The sequence below is a fragment of the Mus musculus genome, chromosome 1 (genome assembly GCF_000001635.26).
Source record: "Mus musculus strain C57BL/6J chromosome 1, GRCm38.p6 C57BL/6J".
Lineage (NCBI taxonomy): Eukaryota > Metazoa > Chordata > Mammalia > Rodentia > Muridae > Mus > Mus musculus.
In genome coordinates, this window is record NC_000067.6 from 127,867,010 (window position 1) to 127,887,141 (window position 20,132).

The window sequence follows — 20,132 nt, forward strand, 5'->3', positions numbered from 1 at the left end:
AAGTATGGAGCGTTGTATGTAGCCACGTGGATGCTGGGGACAGAGTTGGGGTCCTCTGTAACAACAGTCAGTACTCTTAACTGCTGAGCCATCTCTACAGTCCCCAACAGAATTCCAACTGCTAGTTAGCACTCCTGTCCTTCAGTGGTTTAAAAAGTAAAGCACTCATCAAATAGTATGTTCTTCTCAGAGTATATGTAACTTGTATGATGTTGTTTGGTTTTGTTTATTTTTTGTTTTGTTTTTCAAGACAAGAGTTTCTCTGTGTAACAGAGCCCTGGCTGTCCTGGTCTCACTTTGTAGGCCAGGCTTGCCTTGAATTAACAGAGATCTGCCTGCCTCTGTCTCCTGAGTGCTGGGATTAAAGGCATGCACTTCCATGCCTGGCTGCTTTTTAAAACAATAAGTTTAGTTGTATAGATTTTCTTTTCCTGGGGTTAGGAAAGGAGACAGTGGGTTTAAGGATCTTGGTCAGTGTTTATGAGTTGTAAAGTTTGAACAAGAGCTGAGGATGTAGTTCTGTTGGTAGAGCTTTTGCCTAGCATGCATGGTCCTCGCTTCTGTCTTTACCACCACACCATACAATCCAAGACGGTGCTACATGACTGCAGTCAGGATACTCAAAAGGAGGCAAGAGGATCAGAATTCCAGTTCGCTCTTCTCACCACAAGGCGTGTGAGGCTGGCTTATGAACCCTATCTCAAGAACAAAACCAAGGGCTTGAGAGATGGCTCAGTGGTTAAGAGTGCTCTTCCAAAGGTTCTGAGTTCAAATGCCAGCAATCACAAGGTGGCTCACAACCATCTGTAATGGGATCTGATGCCCTTTTCTGGTATACTCATATACATAAAATAAATATACTCATACACATTCTAGTGTAATCATATACATAAAATGAATAAATAAATCTAAAAAAAAACCCATTTGAATGAAAACTCAAAGAGGTTTTTAAATACAATTGTGACCATGCATATCTAGGGTCTTTGCCATATAGGACTACATATGCCCCAAGATATTTATGAATGTAGCCCAATACATCTGTGGATGTGAATGTCATGTAACAATTTCAAAATGTTCATCAGTTTGTTTTTGTTTTTTGTTGTTGTTGTTTTTTGTTTGTTTGGTTGTTTTTTTTCTTCCGAGACAGGGTTTTTCTGTGTAGCCCTGGCTGTCCTGGAACTCACTTTGTAGACCAGGCTGGCCTCGAACTCAGAAATCTGCCTGCCTCTGCCTCCCGAGTGCTGGGATTAAAGGTGTGTGCCACCACGCTCGGCTCATCAGCTCTTCTTGAGTCTACAAAATACTCTTATTATTTTTACTTTTAATTCTTTAAACAATACTTGTTAATTTTATTTCATGTGCATGAGTGTTTCGTCAGCATGTAAATCTGTTTGTGCAGCACGTGCATGCCTGGTGTCAGTCGAGGCCAGAAGCAGGTACAGGATCCCTTTGGACTGAAATCACAAATGGTTGTGAACTGCTATGCAGGTGCTGGAAATCGAACATAGGTCTTGTGAAAGCGCAGCGGGTAGTCTTAACTGCACAGTTATCCCTCTAGCCCCAACAGAATTTTAAAAAAAATATTACTAAACCACCTTGAAGAAGAGCGTATGCCACACTAAGATCTTTCTGTCTGGAGGAAAAAGGTCTTCCCACCTTCCAGCAGGCCCTTTGTAGGCGGGCCCGCTTCGGGGCCCCACCCACCACCCACCGAGGCCCCGCCCACGGCCACTCAGTGCCCTCCTCCTAGCTCCCTTCTTCCCGACAGCCTTCGCGCGGGGCCTGACGCTCCGCTCCGCAAGATGGCGGCGGACAGTGAGGTGAGTTCTGCGCCCTGGGTGCCTCTGTCACAGAGTTCTGCCGCCGACGTCAGTGGCCCGCAGCTTACTGTCTGTGCTCTTCTCTGTCCCCGCAGCCCGAGTCCGAAGTGTTTGAGATCACAGACTTCACCACAGCCTCGGAGTGGGAGAGGTGAGTAGTGTGTTTGGTCCTGTCTGGCCCCGGGCGGCATCACACAGGTGACGCTGGTTCGGAGGGAGACGCCCACGCTTCGTCTCTTCTTCCGCGCCACGGCAACTTTGGCTTTTTCCGCATCAATCATACAGACAGGTCAGACCAACCTTCAGACTCCGCCTTTAAAACAAGTTGTGTTGACTTCCAGATCACTTCCCTGGCACAGAAAACCATTTCCGAGGTCGTCCCCGGGTCTTATGCTTTCATGTCAATTTGCCTCAGTTGTCATCAAAGCCGTCAGCTAAGCAGCTGCTGTGTTTTCTTCCTGTGTTTATTGGAAGAGACTTTTAGCGTACCGATGACTGTTCATCTGTCATCCTCTTACCATCGTTATCCTGTCTTCGAGAAATTAAAAAATTAAAATTCTACTATTTCATACTTATAAATAGTATGTTTACATACGTCTTTGGAATGTTTTGATTCACAGCGTTACATTTTAAACTTGGTCCTGTGCCCAGACTTCCCGAGCTTGTCAAATTCAGATGAACAACTGCATTAAGGCGAACATGTTTTATCACCTGAGTGAGTTGAAAACTAAGTTTGTTGGCTTGATAGCTAGCTATTGAGGTTATTGTTGCAGTGCTTGTAGGCTTTACAAATGTGTGGCTCTCATATCAGTTGGTGGCATAGGAAGATATAAAAGATCTTTGAAATAGTAGTTTGACTTGTGTTCCCATCCCCACACTTCATCGAGTCAGTAAGACTTAACACACTAGCAAGACTTTATGAGGAAGTACTGTGTGCCCTGAACTATCCTAAGATCAGGGAAATCTATATACCTTTTAAAAACTCCAACAAATAGTTAAAATGTAAGCCAGTTGGTACTAACTACAAAGAACTAGTTAAGTAGGGAAAACGTGGACTACAAAATTGTTGGAGACATTTTTGTAGGGAAAAGATAGGAAATGCCTGCTTTGAAATTGGGGAGGGAAATGGAAGCTGGGTGACGTGGCACCTGTGTATAATAGTGACTACTGGCAAGGCTGAGGCGGATCACTTGAGCTAAGGAATTAAGACCAGCCTGAGCAATCTAAGAGGTACTGCCTTAAGAAAGGAAAGGGAAAATGGTTCAGGGTTTGGTTAAACATGAGAAGGGACTGACATTTCGAGACAAGTAAGTGAGGAATTATCACTGGGAAATAAATAAAAATGATACAGTGAGATCAGTTTCCAAAGCCAAGGCAGAGGCGTCGAGAGTTGGTGCACTTGACTAAAAACTCTCCAACTTGACTGTGCATCAGAACCTGCTGGTCTCGGTTCTCAGTGTTTCCCATTAGGTTTTAGGTCCAATCCCCAAATTTGCTTTTCTAACATGGTCCCAGGTAATACAGATGCCAGCAGGTCAGAAGACCATATTTAGAAAGCACTGCTGCTTAAAGTGGCAAGAGCTTTTGATCCTATGGTGCAAGGATTGTTTGGTTTAAGTTGTTACATTGTGGTAAAATGAAGTAAGCAGTTTACATTGATTCATAAAGTGGAACTGTAATTAGTTGGATAGAGTGAACTAGATTTAGGTAGATGAGCTTAATGTAAGTCTGAGGGGAAAGGCTCAATTATGAAACTTCAGGTTCATGCCTAAACGAAAAGATATGTATCAAGAGTGCTCTTTTGGGCACATTGACTGTAAAGTTGATATTTTGAAGGTAGTTAGAAAATGATGGTCTTGGAGGGTGAGTGGTAAGAAGACATTAATGATTAGTGTTTAGAATGGAAAAATGGCCATTTTCCCTGGTTAAATAGTTTAAAATTTCCTGAGGGGTGCTGGGGCGATGCTTAGCGGTTAAGAGTTCTGTACATTCTTCCAGAAGACCCAGATTCAATTCTCAGCACCCACATGGCAGCTCACAACTGTCTAAAACTCCAGTTCTAGGTTATTTAACACCCTCATATAGACATACATGCAAGAGAAACACCAGTGCACATTAAATAAATCAATAGATAAATAAACCCTTTCCCGGGCTGGTGAGATGGCTCAGCGGGTAAGAGCACCCAACTGCTCTTCTGAAGGTCCTGAGTTCAAGTCCCAGCAACCACATGGTGGCTCACAACCATCCGTAATGAGATCTGACTCCCTCTTCTGGTGTGTCTGAAGACAGCTGCAGTGTACTTACATATAATAAATAAATAAATCTTAAAAAAATAAAAATAAGCCCTTTCCCTGCTGTGGGCTCAGGTACATTTAAGATTTGGCTTCATCCATAATTCACTGCCATGGCTGAGGAAGCATTGATGCTAAAAGTGTAGTGGATGCCAGCACTGCTTCACAAGAGATGCCGAAGACTACCTTAGGCCATGATGGCCTAACATATGGCATACACTAAGCTGCCAAAGCCTTAGCAAGCACCAAGCACACCGTTGTGTGCTTATATCCAATTGTGATAAGCCTATGTATGTCAGGTTGGTGAAGGAAGGTACTTTGTGCTGGCATCAAATTAACCTGATTAAGGTTGATGACAATAACTAGGAATGGGTAGGCCTGTCTAGAATTCTCATCATAAAGTGATGGGTTTCATCAGAGTATCAAATGCAAGAAATAAATGCGAATTTAAAGTTTCTTAAGCCTTATTTTTTTTATTATTTGGATGAAAAGTTCTTCTCAGAATTGAATGACAATAGGGACATTAATGATCCTAGGCATGGTTGAGAAGGTGGTTTATTGTAAATATGAGGGAGCAAGCAGGGAGTGTCAACTGGAAGAGGTCAGACTAAACTGGGCCAGCAGACTGAACTGGCCATGAGAGGTAGGAACAGAGGGAAAGAGCAGAGAGAGCACATAGCCAGATGACTGGGCTGTGTAGGAAAAGGAGGCTAGGGGAATGGACGCAAAGTTCAGAGTGGGGCTGGAGAGGGTTAGGGTAGTGGGTAGGGAATGCCAGCCAGGATGGTTCTATAACTGGTACTTGTGGTAGAGACTGAGGGAATCTTGAGGTTAGCAGAGACTTTGATATGTTAATAGACACTACCAGCACAGGTTAATGGAAGAGCAATATGTTCCTGTTGCCAGAGATAAGGAGAACATAAGCAATATGTTCCTTGTAGCAAGTAGGAACAATTTTAAGTCCCTCGAAAATGTTGGCTTTTGTCTAAATGTCAGACTGGCAAAAGGACTTTCTTGAAACCTAACAAGTATGTTATGTACCATACAGATAATTTATTGAGACTACTAAGTAGAGACTTAATTTTGAATGAGCATGTGTAAGACACAGTGTAAAACATTAGGGATTTAGTAGCTAGTAAAAACAGATGAGGCTTAGTATGCTCATTGACCTGTGTTCAATCCCTAGTCCTATAGGAAAAAGGAAAAATAAGGCAGACTCTCTCTCTCTCTTGCTCTCTCTCTCTGATTTTTTTTTTTTTTTGAGGCAGAGTTTCTCTGTGTAGCCCTGGCTGTCCTGTAAATCAGGCTGAGCTCAAACTCAGCTCCACCTGCCTCTGCCTTCTGTGAGTGCTGGGATTAAAGGTATGTACCACTACACATATACCCTCCCCATCCCCTAGCTAAGGGTCCTGCTCTTATTGAAAGTATAGTCTAGCAGAAGAAATAGACATGAGTCAGATAATGTAACTAGTCTGTAATTACAAGTTGACATGAAAGCTACAAAGGTGAAATGGAAAGAACCCTGTTTTTCCAAAAGCATGTACAAAAGAACTGAGTATAGTAAGTGACTCAGCAGCTAAGCTATGGAGAACTGTTAAAGAAAAAGTTACTACACTTTTCTAGCCAAATCTCAATATTTGTATCATATAATTGTCTCCTAGCCAGTGCTAAAATTCATAAGTATTTTAAAATGTTTCTTTGGGGCTGGAGAGATGGCTCAGTTTGTAAGAACACTGGCTGCTTTCCCAGAGGTCCTGAGTTCAATTCCTAGCACCCACATAGTGTTCACAACCATCTGTAACAGGATCTGATACCTTCTTCTATCATGCAGGTATACAGTCTAATAGAGCACTAACATACAAACATAAGTAAATGTTTTTGTTTTTTACTCTGAAAATTATTTTTAAGATTATTTTTATTATAGCAATAATACCTTGTTAAAAATTACATTTAAACCTTCTACAAAGATAGCTATTAAATTTTGACATATTTTCTTTTAATTGTGTGTGTGTAACTTTTTTTAGATCAAACTATATCAATGCTTGTTTCTGCAGCTTTCTTTTTTCACTTAACACACGGAACTTTTTCTTATTTCCTCAACTGTTCTTCAGAACCATTTTCAGTGGGTATACATTGGACGGTCTACTGAATGGACATTTTAAGGAGTTAATGAGAAGGTTCAGTTAAATTATAAGCTGATTTATTATTTGATGTCATTACTGTTTTAAAAGAAATGCATAACTCATAATGCCAATGAAGAAAAAAATCTGATGCCTTTGATTACAAGTTGATTTTAGTTACTCTAGAAGCACTTTCTAGATGTTTTAGTTACTCTAGAAGCACTTTCTAGATGTTTTAGGTAGCAATTGCAGCTGCTAGATTGGATCACATTTTTCTAATATAAGCAGATTGACAGTTTTCATTTGCTGATGTTCAGCAAGTTGCTAGTCAAGTTTTAAAGATTCTTTTTATCTGTGTAAAGTGCTTTTGCTTGAATGCCTGTGTGCATCACATGCGTCTCATACCATCAGGCCAGAAGGCACTGGATCTCTAGAACTAGAGTTACAGTTGGGTATGAGCCACTCTGCTGGTGCTGGGCAGGGAAAGTGATCAGTTGTATAACTATCCTTAATTAGGATTAAGTTAATCTCTCAGTTTTTGCTTCTCTTCTAAATTTATTCTATCATATTAAAGGAGGAATTGTTCTTAGTTTATGTTTTGTAGAAAGAGTGCTTTTATTGGGTGGATAGATTTAAATGAATCAAAATTTAAGAATTCTTGAACTAGACAACATTGTTTCTACTTTTATTCTATATCCCTAAGTTAGGCTCACATATTAAACTTCTTGAGCATTTTCTAATTGAAACGTTAGGGTGTAAGGAAATGTCTTTTAAAGAAATTGAATAGTACTAGGAAAAATGTTTGGTTATATATTTAGAAAGTTTTCCCTCCTTCTTAGGTTTATTTCCAAAGTTGAAGAAGTCTTGAATGACTGGAAACTGATTGGACCCTCTCTGGGAAAGCCACTGGAAAAGGTCAGATCTGTTCACTTGTATCTCTAGATTGCTATTTACTTTGAAATCTTTGTTTTTATGCCCCTTGCTACAAATAATGCATTTGCATTAAAATGTTGAAATTTTAAGTTGTATAAAGTCTTATGAACATCAAATAGCATCTGGAAGAACTTGGGTTTGAATTTGTAGCAAATGATATATGTAAGATATTTGCAAAACTTATTTATTGATTGATTTGGATTTTGAGACAGGTTCCCACTGTGTAGCTTTGGCTGTCCTATAGATCACTGTGGTGACTAGGCTGTCCTTGAACTCACAGATATCCATCTGTTTTCTACCTCCCCAGTGCTGGGATTAAAGGCATGCTTCACCAGGACTTGCTGTGAAACTTTTTTAAATTATAAAGTTGTATATATGACAACTTTCTTTATATGATTTCATCAATTTCTTCAGAGTTTACTTTTCTCAAAATCTAAGTTTTCCTCTAGCCAGGAAAACTTAATTTTTTAATTGCACAGAAAGAAATTGGACTTACCAATAGTTCATTTAGTAAGGAAACTTCTTGGTCTAATAACTTATTATGTAATGTCAGCTACAGTTACTTTACTAAGTTTGTATTGATAATGTGCTAATAAACTACACTTTAGACATTTCCTAAAGAGAATACTTTGAGACTATACTTCTCAGTTTACTGAAGGGCTATACTTTGATCTGAAGCTTATGTAGATATGGTTAGTTAATTAAAAAGTACACACACACACACACACACACACACACACTTGTAGGTATTCATTGGTTCTCTCCTTCCATGACTCTTTCTGGGGAGTCAAAGTAGGTCACCAGTCAGTGGTATCAGTTGATACCAGGCTGGCTTTGAACTTACAGAGATCCACCTGCCTCTGTCTCCTAAGTGCTTGGATTTAAGGCATGCATCACTACCACCACCTGTTATTAGACGCGTTCTCACGACCGGCCAGGAAAGACGCAACAAACCAGAATCTTCTGCGGCAAAGCTTTATTGCTTACATCTTCAGGAGCCAGAGTGCAAGAAGCAAGAGAGAGAGAAAACGAAACCCCGTCCCTATTAAGGAGAATTTTCCTTCGCCTAGGACGTGTCACTCCCTGACTGGCTGCAGCCCATCGGCCGAGTTGACGTCACGGGGAAGGCAGAGCACATGGAGTGAAGAACCACCCTCGGCACATGCGCAGATTATTTGTTTACCACTTAGAACACAGCTGTCAGCGCCATCTTGTAACGGCGAATGTGGGCGCGGCTCCCAACATCTCCCCCTATCCTTTTAATAAGAGCAAATAGGCCACCCATATTAATGAGAGTGGAGATAGAGGTCAAATCCCCAGTGTGTAGGTAAAGGAGCCATGTACAGGATTAGCTCTTAGGCTCACAGGCTTTTACCCAGAGCAACCCTGACCTGCTCCCGTGTCGTTTTGCCTGGGGGAAGGGAACTAGGACACTGAACCTTCATGAAAGATGACATGTCTCCCTAGAATAGGCTCATATATGCCGCAGAGCCTTTCCATTGCAGTGCTTAGCCGTGCAACTCTCTCGGGCTGCTGAAACACACTCACTCTATCCCGTGCAATGAGACTAGCCTCGTGGGATATAAGAGCTGAGTGGCCAGCGACCTATTGCCTAAGCATAGATAACCATATATCAGGGGGAGCTCCATGTTCTAGTCCTGCAAGCGCCTGGGCAATAACCACCTTGTCTCTCCTAGTTTAGGCCTTAAGCTTACAGACCAATCAAAGAAGCAACACTAATCCACAGCAAAGTGTATCTCCAAATAATATTAATCCCACCCATTTTTTAAAGAAAGAAAATGCTGAGGAGATCCAATTGGGTAATCCTTTGGTCAGGGACAGGTCCAAGCGCGTGGAGTTGACCTGAAGTCTCAATTCCCGAAGGATCTGTTCAAATTCAGCCATCCAATTCTGTAACATATACTGAAAAAGACTTTTTGACAAATTAGCTGCCCTAGTAAATTTAACATACTGAATGGAAATAACACACAATTCCGGAAACTTTTGTTCACATCCCAGCTGAGTTATTTGTCATAATACATCTAGTTGTATCTGGACAAGATCTATGAGTTGATTAACCAGCATGAGACCTCTCTGTATCTTGACATTAGCTGAGGCCTGTTCATCTATGACTGTAGTCACTGAGGCTGACAAAGTGTTAATGGTGTCAGTCGTCTGGACCTGTCCAGACAGAGCCAAGGCTGTCTGAATCAAGGCCAAACCCAGTTCCCAGTTAGTGGTAAAAAAGCAGGAGAATACTTGAGCATTATACATCACCGTCATTGGGAGTGGAAATGTCGACATTATCCCCCAACGCTGCTCTCTTTTTATTATTGACGCCCTGGACATCACCAAGACGAGGGACATTAGTATTCCCTTGGTCAGTCTGGATTTTTCGGGTGAGTCTTTCTGGTAACCAAAATGGGTTGTCTTCATTCTGTGGGAAAACACAGATAGCTCCCCTGGATCTTATCAAAATAGGATCCGGGCCATACCATTTATTATCAAGGACATTTTTCCATTTAACCATCTCATTGGGCCTATCTGGCTCTGAACAATGACGTTCAGCCGCAGTATGGCCATGAACATCAATATTTAAAAAATTGAGTGTAAAGAGTGCCATAGACACCGACACTCTTGGTGCTCGGGGTACAGTCTCCTCAAAAGTTCCCCTCTTCTGTTTTATAAGATAGGCTTTGAGGGTGCGATGCGCACGCTCAACAATACCCTGTCCTTGAGGGTTGTATGGAAGTCCAGTCAGGTGGGTTACGTCCATCTGACGGCAGAACTGTTGGAATTTTTGAGACGTATAAGCTGGTCCATTATCAGTCTTAAGGAGTCTGGGTTTCCCCCAAGCACTCCATGCCTCAAGACAATGTTGAATCACATGTGAGGCTTTTTCTCCGGTTAACGGAGAGGCAAACATGATGCCAGAACATGTGTCAATGGACACATGGAGATATTGAAGTTTTCCAAAGGAAGAAACATGTGTAACATCCATTTGCCAGACCTGTAGAGGTCGAATACCGCGTGGGTTAATTCCCACATGAGGAACTGGCAAGAACTCACAGCAGCTTTGACATTGAGTAACAATGTCACGGGCTTCTTTTCTTGTCAAGGAGAAACGACTGCGTAATGTTTCAGCCGTCACATGAAAATTGTTATGAAAATTTTTTGCAGCCTCTACCGGGGATGATAGGGCAGCAGCCACCACTTTAGTGGCCTTATCTGCCAAATCATTTCCCAGAGCCATGGGGCCAGGTAGGCCTGAATGGGCTCTAACATGAGTAATATAAACAGGAAATCTTCTAGATAACAAAACTAATTGTATCTGCTGAAAAATATTGGCAACTCTACTGGAAGGCTTAATCACTCCAGCCACTTCTAAAAGATTTACTGCATTAACCACATAACAGGAATCTGACACAATATTAAGGGGTTCTAAAAAGGTTTTTAAAACTTCTAAGACCACTAAACATTCTACCACTTGAGGTGAATTTTCATTATATTGTTTGGATACCACTTTACCATTAGCCACATAGGCACCTATGCCAGTTTTTGATCCATCAGTATATACCACAATCCCATTTTTAAGTGGGTTTCTTACTGTTATTTGTGGAAACACAACAGATTGATTTTGGGCAAACTGTAAGATTGGATGCTTTGGATAATGGTTATCTATTTTTCCTGAAAAGGAGGTAACTAAAACTGCCCAATCATTAGATGCGGCTGCCAAGGTTTGAACCTGTGCAGCGGTATAAGGTACAATTAAAAGATATGGACTTTGCCCAAAGTGGGTGATTGCTGCTTTTAGACCTTTAAGGGCAAGCTGTGCAATTGCATCAGGATACCAATCTATTATTTTAGCTGGGGATACGTTTGGATGGATCCACAACAATGGCCCATTCTGCCACAAAACTGCAGTTGGCAATTGTGCTGTCTTAAAGACACACAAACTGAAAGGTTGCGAATCCTCAATACGTTGTAATTGTGCATTCTGTAAGGCCTTTTCCACTTTTTGTAAGGCCTGGTTAGCAGCTAGAGTAAGAGTCCTAGGGGAGGAGATATGAGGATCTCCTTCTAAAATACTAAACAAAGGCCTTAACTCAGCGGAAGGAATCTTTAAAAAAGGTCTGAGCCAATTAATATCTCCCAACAGCTTTTGAAAATCATTTAAGGTATGGAGGTGATCTCTTCTTATCTCTACCTTTTGGGGCACAATCTTATCTGGGGACACCACAGAGCCCAAGAATTGTCCTGTATCAGAAATTTGGACCTTTTCTGTGGCTATCTGTAAACCCCACTGACTTAAAGTTTTAAGTAGAAAAGGATATGCCTTTTGTAGCATGGTAAGGTCTTTATGGCACAGGAGGATGTCATCCATGTAAAGGAGCAAAATTAAAGAGGGGAATTGTTCCCTCACTGGCAAAAGAGCTTCTTGCACATAAAGTTGACACATAGTAGGACTATTGGACATTCCCTGTGGTAAGACCTTCCATTGATACCTCTTATCAGGTTCCATGTGATTAATAGAGGGGATGGTAAAGGCAAATCTGGGCCTATCTCTTGGACACAAAGGTATAGAAAAGAAACAATCTTTAATATCTATAATAATTAAATTCCAGCCACGTGGTAAGGCGGAAAGTACAGGGAGACCCCTCTGTACTGGGCCAAATAAGTTCATTTGCTCATTAATGGCTCTGAGGTCATGGAGCAGTCTCCACTTTCCTGACTTTTTCTTAATTACAAAAATTGGAGTATTCCAAGGTGAGGTAGAGGGTTCAATATGGCCTAATTTTAATTGTTCCTCTACCAGTTGAATCACAGCTTCTAGTTTTTCAGAGGATAGGTGCCATTGAGGAACCCACACTGGGTCCCCTGTTTTCCATGGTATGGGTCGTGCTGCCCCAATGGCCGCTAAGGAAAACCCAGACCCTGTCTGTCTTGGTTTCCATTAGGTGAGATGGGCTCTATCCTTCCCTGTTCTTGATGTCCTAACCCTTTTCCTTCTTTATAACCCATCTTTGCCATGATATTTTTTGCTTTAGCTGAATACCCTCCTGATGGGGCGTTTTCATTGGACAAAATAAGGCCCAAATGCTGCATAATATCCCTTCCCCAGAGGTTAACCGGGAGTGGGAGCACATAAGGTATGAATTTCCCTTGCTGTCCTTCAGAGGATTCCCACGTCAAGGCAATGGAGCTTATAGTGGGACATGATTGATATCCTAGGCCCTGTAATGAATGAGATGACTCTGTGGTGGGCCATGCTTTGGGCCACCAATGTGTAGAGATTATACTTTTATCTGCTCCGGTATCAAGGATGCCTTCAAACTCTTTTCCATTAATCTTAAGGCGGAGCTTAGGTCTATCATTTAAAGATACAACCAAATAGGCAGAATCATTTCCTGAGGAGCCCATTTTCTTTATCTCAGGTCCTGCAGATTTCTCCCTGGTATTATCAGGGAGGAGCAGCAGCTGAGCTATCCTATCTCCTTTACTAATAGAAAAAACGCCTTTAGGGCTTGAGCACAGGACCTGTATTTCAGGGGAATGTTGACAATCCATAACTCCAGGGTGGACTACTAAGCCCTGCAAGGTGAGTGAACCCCGGCCGAGAATAAGGCCCATGGTTCCCGGGGGCAAGGATGGTATAGGCTCCACTGGCACCGGCTGAATACTCATTTGAGGCATTAATAGGAAGTCGGAGGCGGCACGCAGGTCCACCCTTGTGGGTCTTCCTGGGTCGCCTCTCTGACTGCTTCCTGGGTCCTGACAAACCGGTTCCCATATCTTTGAGGGCCCTGGGACCGAGGGCCCGATGACCCGTTTTTTGGCACATCAGTTGATTGACTATCAGGTGGGGGAAGGACTCTGCCCTTTATATCCCTCACAGAGCGACACTGGTCAGCTCTATGATAACCCTTGCCACACTTAGAGCAAAGAGTGAGAGTCCCTCCCTGTTTATCTGGAGCTCTGCAATCTTTCTTAAAATGCCCAGGCTTTCCGCAGTTAAAACATGTCCTCTGATTATTTCTGCCCATGGAGCGGTTCTGAGATTGAAGGATGGCGGCCGCTAAGCCTGCATTGGTGAGAGGTCCCCCAAGCTCTCGACAGACCCTGAGCCAGTCTTGTAAGCCTTTGTTCTTTCTTGGGGCTATGGCCGCTCGGCACTCCTTTGTGGCTTGCTCATAGATTAGCTGTTCTATCAGAGGCGCAGCTTGCTCTGACTCTCCAAAAATACGCTCTGCTGCCTCTGTCATTCTGGCCACAAAATCTGAGAAGGATTCCTGAGGTCCCTGGATTATCTTTGTTAACTGACCAGTGGTTTCACCTGCTCGAGAGAGCGCCTTCCAGGCCCTAATAGCCGTGGAAGAAATCTGGGCATAAGCTCCCCAATGGTAGTTTGTCTGATCAGCAGAATAAGCTCCCTGACCCGTTAACAAGTCAAAAGTCCAATCTCTCTGCTCTGGAGTCAAAGCAGCTGCGTTTGCTCGGGCCTGCGCTTGTGCAGTTTCATGCCAAAGAGCTCTCCATTCCATATATTTGCCCATACTAGGGAGAGCGGCTTTTACAACCGTTTGCCAGTCAGCAGGAGTTAGTGCCATGCCGGCGAGCCTGTCTAACTGCACCAAGGTAAAATTAGCATTGGTTCCGTATTTACGGACCGACTCGGCAATTTCTTTAATTTGTAAGTATTCTACCGGAGCGTGGACACGCCCACCCTCGGCTCCTTCAAAGACCGGAAATGCCTGTTGTATTTTCCTTTGTTCCTCTCTGGGAATGAATGAGTCTGCGCACTGCCTCTCTGCGCACTGCCTCTCTGCGCATCTCTCTGCGCATTGCTGACGCACTACGCAGGGCGGGGACTCCGCATAGGGCGGACCTTGAAGCCGACTGCCCTGAGGCCAATCAGCAAACTGGCCTTCGCCAGCCGCTTTTGGCTTCCTTAACTGATTAGCTAGCACTTTACCTGGCTGGTACCCTTTTTTCTCATAATGAGCTGCTTCTTCCTCCCAGTCTGTTTCTTCAGAGGAGAATTCTTCATCTGCTTCAGAGCTACTAAGAGCTGGCTCCCCGAGCCCATCCAGCGATGAGCACAGGCTCCTTTTCCTAGAGACCTCCGCTAATTGATCTTTCTTCTTTTCCCTTTTTCCTCTTTTTCTTCTAATCTCTCTCCAGGTATTCCTACCTAACCTTAACTTTTCCTCGGGTTCAAGACCCTTGGAAAGGCCTGTATACTTATTTTGTGTACCATATTTCCTCTTTGTTCCTACTCTCTCTCCCCGCTTTACTTCTGATAGCTTGTCCTGAATTTCATCTAGAATCCGCCCTGCCTTAACCACTTGATAACATGTGAAAAGGAACAAAAGGGCTTCTAACACTAGAAAAAATCCAAGGCCAAACATTTTCCACTTTACTTCTGATAGACTGTCTTGAATTTCCTTAGAAAGTTCAAGATCAGACTTACCTCGTAAAGCTGTACTCACTGGTACTCTCGTTCCCCAGCTGAAAAGTTCTGAATTCATACAGTTGAATCCTTCTTAACAGTCTGCTTTACGGGAACCTTTATTACCGCGACCCGCAGTTCTGGTTCTGGAATGAGGGATCTTCCTTGCGCCAGTCCCGAGTTTTTTTTTTTCGTCCCGGAATTCGGCACCAATTGTTATTAGACGCGTTCTCACGACCGGCCAGGAAAGACGCAACAAACCAGAATCTTCTGCGGCAAAGCTTTATTGCTTACATCTTCAGGAGCCAGAGTGCAAGAAGCAAGAGAGAGAGAAAACGAAACCCCGTCCCTATTAAGGAGAATTTTCCTTCGCCTAGGACGTGTCACTCCCTGACTGGCTGCAGCCCATCGGCCGAGTTGACGTCACGGGGAAGGCAGAGCACATGGAGTGAAGAACCACCCTCGGCACATGCGCAGATTATTTGTTTACCACTTAGAACACAGCTGTCAGCGCCATCTTGTAACGGCGAATGTGGGCGCGGCTCCCAACAACCACCTGGCTCCTAAATTCTTTTAAAGTAAAATTGATCATTGTTTTTATTATTATACTGAAAAGACCTTTCAATCTCAGTATTTGCTAAGAGGTTTCAGCTTCATGGAAGTGATAACAGAATTTAGATAGTAAGATCTTTTTCCCATTATGAGTACTATATATAGGAATTGCAGTATTTAAAGATATGTTGAAACATACAGAATAAGTTGGTGTCCTATATTAAAATATTTTCATTTAAACTTTTGAATAAAGAAAAAAAATGTGAAGTTCTCAAACCCAGATATTTCTGTTGCACTTGAAACACCTATATAGCAACGTGTATATGGATTCCAACAAGATGGATTGAAGGCACAATGTGCTGGCTGTATCTGAAAGCCCAAAACTGCAGTTTTAAATACAAGAGCTATCCCAGGTTCTTCTGAGATCTGATGTTACACTCTTGAATCCTTTGTTTTATATCTGTTACTAAGTACTTGGTGTGAGTTAGATGGTAGTGGTAGAGTAATGAACTAAGTAAGATTCATGCTGCCATCAAGGTTGAGGTGACAGAGAAGTAATGAGGAAAAGAGGTTAAGATACTAGATTAGGATTTAAGTGGGGATACAGTTGATGCTTCCTTTTAAGTTAAATTATGGAATCAGTGATTTCTTAGAGTATAACCAGATCCTAGGACCAAAAAGTCAAGAATCACTGGGCCAGACAAAAAGATATGAATTTGCAAATCTTATCAGATAGATTTCATGTCAGAGGTGAACCCCTCTTCAGTTTGTGGTTACATTTAACTGCTCTACAGACCTTTAAGATGTCCTTTGCAGGACTGCAGAGATGGTTTAGTCAGTGGTTAAGTTCAGGACAGCCAGGACTATACAGAGAAACCCTGTCTCAAAAAACCAAAAAAAAAAAAAGAACACTCGGGCGTGGTAGCCCACGTCTTTAATCCCAGCACTCGGGAGGCAGAGGCAGGTGGATTTCTGAGTTTGAGGCCAGCCTGGTCTACAGAGTGAGTTCCAGGACAACCAGGGCTATACAGAGAAACCCTGTCTCGAAAAACAAAAACAAAAAACAAACAAACAAAAAACCCAAAACCAAAAACAAAACCAACCCCTGCTTTTCCAGAGGGCCTGAGTCTGGTTCCTAGCACCCACATTGAGCAGCTCATAACCATCTGTAACTTCAGCTCCAGGGAATCCAGCATTCCCCACCTTTCTACTTGTCCTCTGTGGGCAACACACACAGAGAAACACAGTGAAGTATAACAACTTCTCCGGCTAGATTTGTTTTATCCGAGGGAGGGTTTTTGTGACTGAGCTACTTGACCATTGTAGAGCTGGGAAATTACTTAAGAGGGGCTGTCAGTTATGAGCATATATTGTGGTACCATACGCTATTATTGGGACTATGCCTGTTGACTTAATCCCTAAATAAACTTCAGTGATGAGGTTGTATCTACTCAATGAGTGTGGAATGAGGTCTGGAGTTCATGGAGTAATTTGCTCCATTATTTTGCCAGCAGTTGATGAACGTAGGGTTAAAGCTAGGTCTCACCTTTCAAATGCATATTGTACTTGGTGGCTTGTGCTATGATGAAATTTAAGTAAATGTAGTATTACTTAGAAGAATTAAAGTAGATTTGTAAGGGAACTTTTTGAATTGTAGTGTTTTGGGCTTTGTGTGACAGATGAACCTATAATCTTACTTGAAGTTAAGTGACAATTAAGGGAAATGACCTTTGAAATTCTTTTAACTTTGGAATTTTAGATTCTGTGTAGCTAGTAAAAGTTACAAGTGCTGTTTCTGAAATGTTAAATTTAGACATGTCATGATGTTGTAATAGACCGACTGTCACCCCTCTGAAAGAGTCACAAAGGAAGAATCACTAACGTTAGAATATTAATAGAGGACTAATGATTCCTGCAGTGCTGATGTGAGCTTGGAGGTTTCATGCTCAGAAGATTGGAAGGATATTGACCTCCATTCTTAGAAGTTCAGGCAGCAGAGGCCTAACAGTTACAGAAGTGGATGCTCACAGCCATCCTGTGGAGAATGGAGGAGCTAGAGAAAGAACCCAAGGAGCTGAAGGGGTTTGCAGCCCCATAGGAGGAACAACAATACCAGTACCCCCAGAACTCCCAGGGACTAAACTACTAACCACATAGAGGTACTCAGTGCTCCAGCCACATATGTAGCAGAGGATGGCCTTGTGGGACATCAGTGAGAGGAGAGGCCTTTGGTCTTATGAAGGCTCTATGCCTCAGTGTAGGGGAATGCCAAGGCTAGGAAGCGGGAGTGAGTGGGTTAGTGAGCAGGGGGATGGAGGATCGGATAGTGGGGGTTTGAGAGGGGAAAAGGGATAAAATTAGAAATGTAAATAAAGAAAATGTCTAATAAAAATAATAAAAAAAGAACTTCAGACAGCAAATGTAAAATGAATTTAGCTGTAGTTTTTCTCTAGCTTTCCCATAAGTTAATTTGGAACAGATACAAACTAAATAGTTGGGGTTCCTTTATTTGCATCATTCACTCAAACATAGGGTGCTTTATGAATCATTGCAGTAGTGGAATAGAGGGTTTTTTTTTAACTTTTAAGTTTTTAAGAGATTAGATAAGATTCAAACACTGAAAATTCAATGTCTCTAAAATTTAGTGAAAAAAGCTAAGCTGCTCACACAACTTTTTAGGGAAATGGGACCATTTAAAATAAGATCTTTTTTTGCTGGGCAGTGGTGGCGCACACCTTTAATCCCAGCACTGGGGAGGCAGAGGCAGGCGGATTTTTGAGTTTGAGGTCAGCTTGGTCTACAGAGTGAGTTCCAGGACAGCCAGGGCTACACAGAGAAACCCTGCCTTGAAAAAACAAACAAACAAAAAAAGATCTTATTTTGTTTTTTTCATTTTCATTTTTTGTCTAATGAGTCACCATAGTGTTGTGTCTTTGGGTATCACATAGGAAAATAATTGGTATTTTATTATGTTTCCTACTTTCAAATGTGAAGGTTGGAGGAGATTTTTGTTTTATTTGATAGTGGTTCACCTTCTTACTTTTGTTGTGTAAATGGCAAGAAAGCTCTTTTTAGTTAACAGTGATACCTGTGGGCTGTAGAGTCATACTGCTTATGTTAGAGTTCTGGTCTTGTTGCTCCTCTGTGTGTGACACTGCGCTTTCAGTCAGCATTAGCTGTTCTTACTGCCACTCTATTAGATACGTTCAGAAGCTAGAGAATGACAATGAGTAAGAGGGACATAGAGTATAAGCATGTAGGACAACTTTATGCGATTTTGGTGATGGGAACGATTCACTTTTCCTTGGAGTACTGGCTGTTAAACACCTAATACCTAAGTGGGGCTGTTATGAGTCCATGGCTGAAAAGCTCAAGTTTGTTTAGGGTAAATGAGAGGTCTCTGGACATTTTTAGAGGTTTCTCAGTATTATGTATTTTTAAACTAGATGAGTGATAAGTAAATTTTTCAGCATGAAAGTTGTAAAGTCGTCAATATAAATCTTGAAACTTAATCTTGTCTGAGACATGTTGATAACTATAGAACCATACAAATATTTTTTTCATTTTTTGAAATTTTAATCACAACATTTCTCCCCTTTTCTTCCTCCAAACCTTTCCATATAACTGCCCTTCTTGAATTCATGGTCTGTCTGTCTGTCTGTCTGTCTCTCTGTCTCTGTCTCTCTTTCTCTCTTTTAAAGGAATGGATCTGATTTTTTTTTTAAGATTTATTTATTTGGTTATTTTATATGAGTCACTGTAGCTGGCTTCAGACACACCAGAAGAGGGCATCGGATCCCATTACAGATGGTTGTGAGTCACCATGTGGTTGCTGGGAATTGAACTCAGGATCTCTGGAAGAGCAGTCAGTGCTCTTAACCACTGAGCCATCTCTCCAGCCCTATGGTCTCTTTTTTTCCCATTGATTTTACATGCATATATTTATTTTTATGTTTATGTTTATATATACACATATATGTATATATAGATATACATACACACGTATATATATATATATATACATACACACATATACATATATATGCATGCATGTCTGTATACATATACACATATTTGTACACACATGTATGTTTATAATATAGAATATATATTACATACATATATACATACTTATTTCTACATATAACGTGTTATAGTGCTACCTGTATGCATGTTTTCAGGGCTGACTGATTGCCACCGAACAACCAGTTTGTGTGTTCTTCTCTGGGAAAGGCCATCTCTTCCACTTCCTGCTTTCCTCAGGTGCCTATAGTTCTTTGTGTAGGATTGAAGCCTTGGCTTCTTTACTTTGTCCAGTTTGGCATGTTGATTGGAGTCATCCTGTTCAGTTTACTTTGGGCAGTTATGCTGGTGAGAGTTTTGGGGTGTAGCTTCTAATATTATTAGGAAACACAATCTTAAAGCAAACTCCGTATCCTCTGGCTCTTTACAATCTTCCTTCCTTCTCTTCTGCAGTCTTCCTGAATCATAGGAGTTACAGGAGTGTTTTGTAGATGTAGCCCATTGGGACTGGGCTCCACAACTTTGCGTTTTGACTGGCTGTGGGTTTGGTTTTTTTTATAATGTTCTCCATCATTGTAAAGAGATGTTTCCTTGATGAGGGGTGAAGACTACACTTAACTATGAGTATAAAGACAAATGTTTATAGATTGTTGTTAGGAATTATGCTGGTTTAGTAAATTAGTGGCTATAGGTTCTCCTCCAGTACCATGACTTCACTAACACTGAATACTTAGCTACATTTCAGTACCAGTCATAGTTTCCCTCTTGTCGATGGGGTCTTAAGTCTATTAGAGAGCAGTTATTACCACCAAGATATGTGTGCTACTACTGCACCTGTACTTAGAGTGCTATGTTGGTCATTGTTCTGGTCCACAGGAATCGTGGCTGGGTAGGACTGTTGCTATCCTCCCATCTTCGGAAGCTTGTATGACACCTTGGACCA

At 41.8% G+C, this 20,132-nt stretch overlaps 1 protein-coding gene across 3 annotated transcripts in view; it reads left to right on the plus strand.

Annotated features, from left to right (window-relative positions):
• The first annotated feature begins 1,745 nt into the window (after positions 1–1,745).
• Positions 1,746–20,132, plus strand: part of Rab3gap1 (RAB3 GTPase activating protein subunit 1) — a 75,122-nt gene continuing 56,735 nt past the window's right edge. For 2 of the 3 annotated variants that reach the window (XR_001784075.2, XM_006529405.3), the window contains exons 1-3: positions 1,746–1,820; positions 1,916–1,971; positions 7,071–7,146. Coding sequence is in view for 2 of the 3 variants with exons in the window: in XM_006529405.3 (XP_006529468.1) it covers positions 1,803–1,820; positions 1,916–1,971; positions 7,071–7,146 (150 nt within the window). In the remaining variant the exon portion in view is untranslated. The remainder of the gene's footprint in view (positions 1,821–1,915; positions 1,972–7,070; positions 7,147–20,132) is intronic. The other variant, NM_178690.4, reaches the window with a different exon arrangement.